This window comes from Empidonax traillii, unplaced genomic scaffold (assembly GCF_003031625.1).
Source record: "Empidonax traillii isolate 1590-97213 ecotype Southwest subspecies unplaced genomic scaffold, ASM303162v1 scaffold171:size1303362, whole genome shotgun sequence".
NCBI lineage: Eukaryota > Metazoa > Chordata > Aves > Passeriformes > Tyrannidae > Empidonax > Empidonax traillii.
In genome coordinates this window covers 710,936-722,943 of record NW_020955364.1, presented here as the reverse complement: position 1 = coordinate 722,943, position 12,008 = coordinate 710,936, and the positions used below count along the sequence as shown (strand labels likewise).

The window sequence follows — 12,008 nt, the reverse complement described above, 5'->3', positions numbered from 1 at the left end:
CTGGCATTTTTTTTCCTTTATTATTTTTTACACTCCATAAAAACCATTGTAGGGTTTTTTTTTCACATTCACGAGATCTCCTGGAAATTATTGCCGTTTCCCATACATATTACATATTAAAAAATAATAAAATGGTCAACAGACAGACACTCATTCTGAACTCCCTGCAGACACAGAAGCCAATGCAAGCAAGCGAGAGACCATCCTCTGTGGACAAAGGCTGACTAGAGGTGATCACACACACTAAGCAAGTCACATGACACTGAACAAGACCACTTGACCACACAGGATACACAAAGGGGACACTTGGGAAGGCATGGAGGAAGAGTTGGCTTGGAGCAGAAAGCTTGTCAGGGTTTTTTTGGTGTGAAGTCCAGCAGTTACAGTGTTATCTGATGGGAAGTAACTTGGATGAGGATTGTGGAGACATTCAAGTATACTAGGGCTGTTCTTAAATAACAGATGGGAGGATAATAGCTCAGCAGGGTAGCTGATAGTGGGTTAAGTCCCTGCTTTAGTCAAAAGCACGTCCAGTACAAAGGCAAATGTAGAAGTACAGGAAATGCCACACCTGAATGGACCTGGTTTGGTATCCAGTTACACTGTGATCAATACCTGACACTTCAGAGGCTGGAGCAGGAGAGGGGATTTTCACCTGGTTGTGCAATAGTGTCCTGGGAAAGGCCCCCCCTCCTGGCACACCAGCTCTTTGCTCCCTGAAACATGACACATGAGAGGGGAGGAAGAAAGCCAGAAAGAGTTGAACAAATATTCCCTCCCACCACCTCTGTGGTTGCAAAGATGTTGCTTTTCATTTTACTTTCTTCCCTGGTGCTGCTGTTTATTGCTTAAAACTTTAAATAAGGGTCTTTTCAAAAGTAAGATGGGAAGGAGATGGGAACTGAGAACATAGTAAACAGACTCTCGTCGTTCCCCAGGAATCTGGAAATACAGTAGTGGGTGCACATTGTGTGGATAAAAACCTAAAAAAAAAGCACTTGGGTTTTTTTTAAAAAAGGACAATAAAAGTTCAGAAAACCTGCCACACTTAGAGCACTTGCATCTTACAGTCACAACGTATGACCCATGACAACCACTCCATCTCAGACTAAGTCGATGAAGTTTCTCTATTGCACGTTCATGAAATGTTCCTGTTGGGGATCACAGTTTGGATCAGAGGACCACACCTCTGGTCTCCCCACGGCACTCAGCAAGACGAAGATGCCGTCATGGGGCTGAGTTTCAGCTGGTGGACAGGAGAGTGGAGGGGCACAGAACTCAGCACTGAGGTAGGAAATGCAAAACACGAGCCTTCAAAGTTTTTGCCTAATGTCAGTTCCTCTGCAAAGAAAGACGCGGCTTCTCTTTTGCACGAGGCGACGGGGGGGCTGGGAGTGGAAGACAAGATCTCTGACTCGTATTGTAGCAGCTGGCCCATGAAGCCAAAGTTGGGCGAGATCAGGCTCCGGCGCTGCTTGATGTAATCGAAGGCTTCGTCCAGGCGGAGCTTCTTGGTCTTCATGAGATAGGCCATGCAGATGGTGGGGGAGCGTGAAATCCCCGCCTCGCAGTGCACCAGGATCTTGCCCCCTGTTCGCCTGACGTAATCTAGGGGGAAAAAGGCATTGCAGAGGTCAGTTGTTGTTGGGATGGAGAGGACACTGTGACACACACCCAGCCCTGGACAGGGAGTACAGCATAATGCCGATCTGCCAGCAAGGAGAGGTTTGCTCTCCTGTTGGGTACTGAGGGAGACATGGAGATCAAAGGACAAGGGGGACAAAACACAGCCTGTGATGGAGCAGAGCTGGAGATGATACTTGGTTTCAGAATCTGTGGATCATGATTTGGTTCTTTTTGCATTTTTTTTTTTTTTTAAAGTCTATCACTGTCCCCTTCCATGTGACACTTTCCAAAACACAAGTTTTGGAACAACACCCACACTGCAGAACACTGTGATACAGAGATCAGATATCTGGGCAATACTTGTGTTTGCTGTAGATGCATTTCTCAGCCTGCAGCTCAAAATGATGACCCAAGCCCAGCCTGGTGACCCCTCCCACCACCTGGTCTTTCAAAAACTGCAGGGGCTGCCTTCTCCTCATCAACTATGCTAGAAAAACAGGATTTTTCCTAAAGTCCTAACTGCGTGCATGGCCAGCTGGCAGCACACAGCAGTACCAGGAGGTGAGCCCTTGACGGGTGCCCTTGGGTGGAGAGGCTGAGCTCAGTCCCTGGGGCCTCACCACAAAGCACACAAGCACTGGTAGGCAGTTGCTAATTACAGCCTGGTTAAAGGATGCTTGGACTTAAGTCAGGATATAAAAGGCTTATGCAAAGCACCCATTTTACACAACAGGAGCCACTGTGGTTACTAACACAACACAATGATTGTTATTAGATTGAAGAGAATGTGCTTAAAATAAGCCCTTTCCACACAAAAATACTGTTCAAAAATAGACCTTCTCTGCTCTATTGCCTTGAGCAATATGTTCAAGCTCCAATTTATGGATAACTGTGCTGAGTGTAGAGCTCAGTGAAACAGAGCTGAGCAAGTTATCATTTGCCTGCCTTTGATCATCTACCAGGGACTGGTGCCACCATGTCCAGTTATATTTAACTACTGCACAAAACAAGGAAGACATGGATTTGAGTCATCCCAAGCATCTACACCACACACCCAGTTTTAAAAGAAAGTGAAAATTAAAGTCATCCTCAAAGTCTGGGAAATTTCCAAGTGACTTGACAGCTATCAGAAGGGGTTAGGGATGGGACAGAAGAATGCCATAAATTATTATTTCCCTAAAAGGTGTGAGATGTCCCTTACCAGGAAGGAGAAGGACTCAAAGGGCCCTCAGGTCAGGTTTTTGTAATTCTACCCACACTGCTGAAGGACTCAAACTCAGCTAAAAATGAGTCCAGAGAGTCTATAACCGTGCTTTTTTCTCTTTCTCTCTTGAATATTCCTGGAGAGCAACAGCACCTATTTCAACATTATCTCCACCCAGCTCAGGCTGCTCCACCCCACCAAACCACCCTGTGGTTCTCATGGAGGACCTTCTCCATTGTGCTCCCTGGCACAGCTGGCCTTCACTCACCCACGCAGCCTAGCACAGGAAGATTTGGAAGGGAATGGCACAAAGTTTTCTAAAGGAGTCTTAATTTTTTTGCATTGGGACGTTTGATTCCAGGGTGAGATATCAGCGATATCAGCATTATCAAAAGCAGGAATGGAAAGAGCTCTGCTATAAGGGGGTACAATGGATTTTTAAGACCCTGCCTTTGGGATATGTCAGCACAGCAAGGTGATAAACTGACTCTGCTTTACCTGGCTGTTACCAGGTCTGACATGCAAGTTTGAGAAACTGTTCTTTTTCCTTTACAAAATTCAGTAGACTTCAGTCTTATTTAACCATACTTCTTTACTCCCTGTCATGCTGAAGTTACAGCTACACTTGCTTTAAAAAATCTAACCAGCTCACTTGTCCCATCTGCCAGAGGTTAGACAAGAGGAACCATTTTCCTTCCTCAGCCTCCTAGCCTGGAGAGAAGGACAGAGACCTTGCTCTGAATATCCTTCTTTCTTCCTTCCTCACAGAAATCCTGCCAAAAGAAATGTTGGGGAATGGAAGGAGCTTGAAAGTTTTTGTTGTGATATCCAGGAACAGACAGAATAGAATGTGTCCTTCCCACCAAAGCGTGTTTGTTCATTTGGACCTACCAATGAAGTCTATGGCTTCCTGGAAGTGAGAGCTGATGTCTGCTGTGTGACTGTCCTCCACTGGGATCCACTTGTAGCAATACTGGTCTTTGAAGGACTCTGAGCTCTTCCTGGAGACGTTGAGCAGGGCTGTGATGTGCAGGTTGGCGAGAAACTCGCATTTGGAAGCATGATAGGCACTACCAAGGTAGAGAAAAGGCAGGATTTCGACTGGACCACCCTGGAAGAGAAGAAGCAGAAACATGCAGTTCTTTTTCAAGAGTCCTGAGACCCAAGAGAACCAAGGGAGCCTGTGTGGATGCCTGCTCCCTCCCCCTCTGGCTTTTTTGGACCCCAGTGCTGCCGGCCAGTTAATTGTTCCCATGGCAAAGCCCACGCTGGAAAAAAGTGTTAATTTTCTTGTCCACATCTGTGAGGCACAAATTCAGATCCAGCCCACTCATATGCAGGATGTTTCTGGCTCTCTTGAAAGTGCTGCCCCTCGTGATGCACCCAAAGTGCTTTCATATGCGAGGCCTGCTCCCACTGAGGCTTTACTGAAGCATGGGCAAGGCAGGGAGCCACATCCCCGCAGGGAGGAAGATTAGGACAGAGGAAGAAGCTACTTTAGCTCAGTCCAGGGCTTAGCCCCTCTGGTCACCTGTCCAAAGGTGAAACAAACCAAAAAAAGTGGATCTAGGCTCCCCATCCCCCTGCACCCCACACCTCTCCGGAGCGCAGCACCCACTGCGTCACCCAGCCCGAGATGTGATCTCAGTTCCTCCTTCCTCAACACAAGCCAAAGGCTGGGTGACGAGACCATGAAAGAAAAAAGCCACCGTCTGTCACAAAGGGTTTTGGAGATGGCAGGTAACTTTCCATGATGCACAAGAGCTGCTGCCACCGCCCAGCTGCGAGAAGCTGGCTTTCCACCCCCACCTCTAGCAGCCCACACTGCGAGTCCCACACATCAGAGACAGCTGGGAACCACCCAGGCAGCAGGAGGACACCTGGTGTGGGAGGTGTTCCTGGGAGAGCAGAGGGGCATCACATGGGGACTCCCCTCAGCAGCAGGAAATGAACACCCTGGCGGAAGCATCCTGACCGCAGGGTGACATCTCGGAGCACGCACGTTCCCCTGGCTGGGTGGGTACATGATGACTTCCCCTGTGGAAACCCCACTTCCCCTGTTGAATTGTAGCTCTCAAGCCTCTTCTCAGAGGCAGCCCTATGGCCCTGGCCCCCTCACTAGCCTCCTGGGATCTCAGAGGAGGAACGGGCAAAGCGTGCTTCTTTGTCTGTCAAAAAAATGACAGTATTGGAAGGCACTACCCTGCCCATTTTCAGTCTCCTGGGGAGATGTGAGCTGCTGATGGCTTATGCTACCCGGGTTTGTGATAAAGACAGTTCACAAATACAGTTTTGGGGCTAGATAGGGTGTTTTACCTCCTTCCGTTGCCTAATTTTGAATCCAGGTGAAGGCAAAGCTGACCAGCAGCAAATAAAGGGCAACTTACTCAGCACACAGGCTGTCAGCCTGGACTGCAACAACTTATTGACAGCCCACACCAGCACCAGGGCCACTGGCACCCTGCCAGCCTCTAGAGCCCAGTGGCAGGTGGGAGAACACCCACAAGGGGAAGGTCACCCACCACAGCTGTGACACACACCTGGTCATAAGCAGGTTTGTGGTTGGCACTCGGCTTCTCACAGTGGCTGGCAAGATTTCTCTCTGCCTCAGTCCTCTCTGGGGAAATGAGTTTTCCATCCACGCAGCACTCAGGATATTGCGAGTTAAAGGTTTCATATCCCCCTAGGAAAAAAAAAAAAAAAAAAGATATGAGTATTTGCCCTCCAAATAACTGATTCAATGGAAGTGGAGGAGAAATGAAGCTCCAGCACTTGCAATGCAGTGGGATAGCACCGCACAGCAATGAGCTCTTGGGGGAGGGTTAATGAAGGACAGTGCTCTCCCGGGGAAATGGGTTTGTTTAAAAGGCTTTGGGCACCCAAGGAAAAACCTCTGATACCACTGACAATTATTAACTTGCCAAAAGCCAGCAAATCCAGATCTAAACTGTTAGTGAATGTAATTCTGTTGAGGCTATCAACCATTAACTCCAGTATGGTGGGGACTAAACTCCCTCCCCCTTGATTTTATATATGAGCACTATTTCCAGTGTCTGAGACAGATTCTGTACTCAGGAGTCATCTTTTCTAAATCTGTCATTACTATATATGCTGTGACAACATAAAAAATATTTTATTTGCATTTTTGAATGGACATAAAGACATGAGGGGGATACTTGCAACTGCCTCATTAATCACCACAATGCTCGAGACAGCAAAGTAATGAAGATGGTCCCACTGAAACCAATCTATTAAATAACAGCTATAAAACTTAATGAAATCCTGTGACAGCATTTGACAACTGAATAGCCCCACATGAGCTATTCCGCATGGTTAAGTACTGCGTTCGTTTCATTCAGTGCACTGCTAATGAAAAAGAATTAATCCTATTATTACATTGTTACTCAAAGTTTGTTGTCAGCTAAATCGTTGCCTATTTCCAGGCTGGGAATAGGCTGAACAGAAGCACACAATCTCCAAAAAGAACGTGAATACGTCAGGTAGCAGAAGCAGCCTGGAAACGTCAGTGGTGTGCCACATGTCTGCCACCTGTGCTTTTTCAGAGCAGAAATGAATGGCGAAAGCTCATGAACAGCTACATTCAGTAATCCTTCAGAGTGTGGCCCTCAAGTAAACAAGGCTGAGAAAGCAAACCCTCCGATGTGATTCATTCACCTGCAATTGTTTCGCCCTGATAAGCAGTGCCGGTGTTGGTGCCCTGGTGCAGGGAAGGATTTCGAAACAAAGGAAGTGGTGAAGATCAGAGAAGCCGCAGGACCCCCACCGACCTTGCTGCCAGGGCTGCCCAGTACATTCAGGGCTGCTCTGGCATTTCAGCCCCGTAATGCTGGTGTCTCATTTGTTTGCAATGTTTGAGCAGATGTGAGCTCAAATTCGTGACATGCTACAGTCGCCTACTCATTCCTCATGTTGCAAGTGGCCAGCATGTCATGAAAGTTTGTTTTCCATGGCAGAGGGCAGGAGAGTGGCTTTATAGTCAATTGGCATTCAGCACCTGTACCTTTCCTCCTACCCTCAGGCACATCCTGCCAGCTCAACCCAGAGCTCATGGAGTGAGGCAGCAGGTCAAGCAGCCAAGTGACCCTGGAGACCATGGTAGGGGGTGGGTGTTTGATAAAATGATATCCACAACAACTGGGTTGATAAAATGATACCCCTAACAACTCACAGTGTGAAAAAACAATAAACACAAGCAGCTCTACAGACTTCCCTCATCTCCAACTGCCCTTCTTGGGGTGGAACTTTTAATCCTCTTGTTTTGCATAGCTGACCTTATCTCCCCCCCAGCCACCGCCATTTCACAGGAAAAATATGTCCAGTTTATATAAATAGCTGTTATCCCCACTTACACCCCATGTTGTTGTTTTTACTCTTGAATTAACAGAGAGATCTGTCCGAGCCAAATCAGCGTGTGTGTTCGAACAGACATGCATGTCTCATGTCTCTGGGGCAGCTAACACATGCAGCTGGTGAACAGTTAATTACAAGCCTTGGGGATCAGGATATTTGCAGGCCATTCTTACAGTGAGTCATCTGCTCATCCCATCCTCCAGCAATCTCCTCTCTTCCCCCTCCCCACTCAACCTATCTTCCCTGAGGTCATTTCTGCAAATACGAGGTTGCTCATCACAGGCAGCTGAGCTGCGCTTCTGTTTCAATCAATAAGTAATAGAATCGTTATCAGCACCAAGGGACGATCCGTTATTTTATCCTTCTGCAAGCTCTTCCCCCGCCACGCAACCACTCTCACCGTGCTGGGGCTGAGCTCACCCAGAATGAAACTGCACCTACACACATGAAAGATGTGTCACTCAAACCCTGGAAGCCAGAAGGGGAGGGAAGGAAGAGGGCCTGGAATGGAGTGGCTCTGTGCTCCCTGCCCTCCCTGAGGTGAGACCCCCAGGATTCTTAGTGACCTGGTGTGTGGGGGTGACTTCCTCATATCTTATCATTGCAAGGAGATCACCTTAGCACTTCAAAACCTCCTCCCCGCTCCCCATGCCTAGGGAGAATAGAAATATAAGGAGCAACCTCAAGGAGTTTTTTTGTTTGGTTGGGTTTTTTCCCTGGGGGTTTTAGAGCCTATTATCTGCAAAGTTGTTAGTAGAGAACTCCAAAAGACCTTTTTTCCTGATCAGAACCCGTTTCTCCAGGATGACTTAAATCTCCTCTCTGTCAAGGATCTTGCCCAGACCATGACAGCTTCCTGGGGGTCCATGGCCGCACTGAATCACCAGCGCTGTCCACTGAGTCACTGGCTTCTTGGGCCACACCGGATCTGAAACTGTGGACTTCACGGGCCTGATCCTGCAACCTGGAGCACTTCCAGCAAAGCAAAGGGGAACCACAGCAGGAAAAGGAGGAAACTTTCTCATACACTAAGAGGAAATGTCTTTCGCCTCAAATCGTCAGGCTTTCAAGATAAGACACTTCTCAACACAAGAGGTACAAAGCAGAGCCTACATCAACCCCCCACCCCTGACAAACTGACCACAGCCACAGGCACCACTTCAAAGCGTGGGGCTAGTACATGAGGCGGGAAGGACGATCTCGTGGCCAAACGAGCAGTCAGCAGAGCTTAATTCGGCTCCTGGTTTGCCACAGACTTTCCAGCGTGACCCTGGAGATGTTTCTTAATCTCTACTTTAGTGTGATCCTTAAGGATTTGAGTGGCCAAGCACAGTACCAGTATCCCTGCCCTGCAGTAGCAAAATTTGTGATTTTGGGTGACTGTCAGACTCCAGGACAGAGCCAGGGTGGTGACAAACCCCTCGGGGAACAACCCCCTACCTCGGTACCGGACAATACTCAGGCTGGAGATGCCTTTGCCCCGGAGGAGATGCCCTCCAACCGGGTTCATCAGGAGAAAAACTAGTGTGATAAAAGGCTTAATAAGAGTGAATTAACCATGGGCGGTGAGGACACAGAAGCAGGGTTTATTCAAGAAACATCGCCTGGTCTTTTCCTCCATTTATGGCCTCGTGATACAGCAAGGGGGATGTTTAGGAACTGCTACTTCGGCGTAGCCCCGCTCCGGAGGCCCCGCGGCAACAGCGTGTGCGGTGCTACGGGCGGGAGCGGCCCCGCCCGGACACGGCCCCGCTCCGGGAGGAGGTCAGGGGTGTGCTGAGAAAACCGAGAGGACAGAAGGACAAAGGCGCTGCCAGGAGAAGTGCAGGGGAGGCAGCGGCGGGAGAGCAGGGAAAGGGCGCGCTGCTATGTTTGCTATGCTATTTATTGTTTTATTATCCCTGGGTTACACGGAAGGAAAACAAAGAACCGCAATCTAAGGGCTGTAACACACGTGAGGGGAGGAGGTATTTCTGTCCCCGACGAGCCCTAGAGTTTCACCTCTGGGTTTCCCCTGCCAATGTCGATGTGCCCGATGGAGAGAGAAACCTCTCCGCCCTGGGTGGAGAGGGGGACATCGATCCCTGAGTTTCAGGTGCCCAACGCGGGCCGCTCCGTGTCGCTACCCAGAGAGCAAGAAGCGGTGACCTCGTCTCTCCTCTCATCCGCGGGGTTGATTTTATTTTCCATGCAGCCTCGATGTCTCTCGTCACCGTCCCCTCTCTCTTTTGATAAACCAACTTTTGCTGTTCTTCCCTAATATTCTCTATTTTCCATCAGCCTCTTAAACGCCCGGCGGGGGTGAGCGGAAAGGCATTTCAGCTCAGCCCGCAGAGCCTATCCGGGATTTATTTCCAGTGGGTGGAAAAGAAACAAAATCCCGGCGTTACCTCTCTGCCCTCCACGAATAATCAGGTTAACTGTGGGGCGAACGAGAGGGGACGGGAGCACTGCGGGGCCCGCCGCCAACCAGACGAGCTTGGAGGGTCGATCGCGCCGCTCCTCCCCGGCCCCCTTCTCCCCGCCACCCCTCTCACCTTTCAGGAAGCAGACTCTGGCCCCGGCCTCTGGCAGGCTGGAGAGCAGAGCGTTGAGGACGATCTGGGCTGTGCTGTCCTTCTTCAGCTTCTGCCAGTGCCCCGTGCTCTGGTCCAGCACCACCACGGCGGCCAGGCGGGCGGTCCCGGCCGGCCCCTCTCCGCCCAGCAGCAGCCGGGCCCGGGCGGCCGCGTCGGGCACCACGAAGTGCAGGGGCACGGCCCCGCCGCGGGCCCGCCGCATCACCACCGAGTTCAGGTTCACGTTCAGCGAGCCGCGGAGGCAGGAGGCAGAGTAGGACAGGTAGGGCCGGCAGTCCAGCACCAGGCAGCGGGAGGGCTCCTTCCGCAGCAGCTTCCGCAGCTGGCGGCAGTCGAGGGACGTGACTTTCATGCCGACCGAGGGTCGCGCCCCGCCGCAGCCGGGGCAGGAGCGGGCAGAGCGGCGGGACGGGTCCCGGTGGTAGCGCGGAGCCGCGGGAGCTCGGCCGGTGGTGTTGGATGGGACAGGAGGGACGGAGACTCCGCGCCGAGCCCGGGCAGGGAATCCCGGCCGGGGCCGCCGGGCATTTATATGAATGGGAGGCCGGGCCGTGACGACACTGCCCATATTAGGGGAGTGACGCGCCCTCCTCCCAAACATGGGCATCCCCCGCCCCGCGCACCGCCCCCCGGCGGGGATCCCCTCCCTCCGCACCCCCCACGGCCGCGTTAGTCAGGCAAGGAGGCAGAGGAAGCTGAAAAACGCCGCAAAAATTCTCCACTCATCGGCCTGAGGCTCATCGCGGCATCACCGCTCCCCCTCCCCAGCCTGTCAGAGGAGCCGGGAAGCGTACCGGGGGGGCGGGGGAGCAGTAGGGAAAGGATGAAGGAAGGAAGGAAGGGCAACGCCGGGGCAGGTTTCTCACACCAGATTGCAAATGGGGCTTCAGTTCCGTTTATTCCGCCCTCACTGTGCGTTTCCTCACCCCCAGCAAAGCCTGAGCATGGGAAGGCCTGCTTGCGAGAGCGCTGCTGCTCGGGGGATGGGAGCTGCCTGCTCCTACACCCCCTTGGAAAGAACTGGGTCCCTGTTGTTTAGATCACTGTTTGTATCTAGGCAGCTTCGGCAACTGAATTCATCAGCATGAACTCCCTGGGGAACATCCCCGAGGATGTGTGGTTACTTGGCCCAAGGTTTGCAGTCTGTCAGCAAAGGAGAAGACAAGGAGTAACACACTGGGACAAAGCAAGATGTGCCATTTCTGCAAAACTAATGAATGCTCTGGAGGGATAGGGACAGGGATGAGAGGGTCACCTGCAATAGGAGAATTGCTGGCATGGCTGTCTGGGGAGGGTCTCATGTCCCTTTCGTTGTGGCTGCAAGACTGTGCCTCAAGGACTTGCAAGACTTACACTACTAACTGAGCCTTTGTCCAGAAATCATGACACTTAGACACACAGGAATTAGGAAATTTGGCACTTGCCCTTTCCTTGTAGATAAGGTTTGTAAAGAGACCAAAAAGAGGAGTGGAATTCCTAGAAGTTAGGCAAAAGGATGAGCTCCAGCCAAGCTCATTACAGCCCAGGCAGATGACAGTGGAGCAGTGTAAAAGCAGGGTGTCATTTATTCTGATGGTGCCCTGAAAGAATGTTCACCTCCACAGCAGGCAGGAAGTGCCATCCCTGCCTCAAACTGCCTGCAGCTGAAACAGAAGAGCCATGAAACAGACTGCGAGGAAAACGTTCAAGCTGATGGAAAGAATAGCAACTACTGGTTTTGAAGCAACTCCTCCTCCTCTTCCTCTTTCAAACTCCCTGCAGCCTCCCCTCCCTCCCCCCCATCTGGCTCTTTCTAACCTGATTCCCCTTGCTCCCCTCCTCTGAGTCAGCCAGGGTACGAGACAGAACAAAAATAGAAGTAGCTTGTGGGTAGGGGCAGATGTTCAAAGCACATTTGAGCGTGGGTGTTGTCTTCACCTGGCCACTGCTGCCACAGCAGCCCAGCTCCTTCCCTTCCCCTGCACCCACCCTGGGGAGCAGCTGGCCATTGCTGAAAACACGGTACTGGTGAGATCCATGTGCCAGTGCACAGGCAGGGGTGCAGTGACCTGGTTCTGCTCACACAGGAAATCTCCACACCGCCTGCACACAGCCTGCCTTTCCTTCCTCTCAGCCCCCAGCTTCAGGAGCCGCTTCTTCCTCGCTGAGAAGCAGCCTGGATCTTTTGGGACTCAGCCCCCAGTAACAGCCCAGCTGGCAAACTGGTCCCGGTGTGGTGCAGGGAGGGG

General features: G+C 51.1%; 1 protein-coding gene across 1 annotated transcript; it reads right to left on the bottom strand.

Moving 5' to 3' along the window:
• Positions 1 to 1,011: 1,011 nt before the first annotated feature.
• On the bottom strand, positions 1,012 to 10,251 carry DUSP5 (dual specificity phosphatase 5). The gene is made up of 4 exons (XM_027885757.1): positions 9,739 to 10,251; positions 5,371 to 5,513; positions 3,722 to 3,941; positions 1,012 to 1,608 (listed from the first exon to the last, which is right to left on the bottom strand). The coding sequence occupies exons 1-4, from the start codon at positions 10,130 to 10,132 to the stop codon at positions 1,208 to 1,210; spliced, it is 1,158 nt and encodes a 385-aa protein (XP_027741558.1). The 5' UTR covers positions 10,133 to 10,251; the 3' UTR covers positions 1,012 to 1,207.
• Positions 10,252 to 12,008: the final 1,757 nt, after the last annotated feature.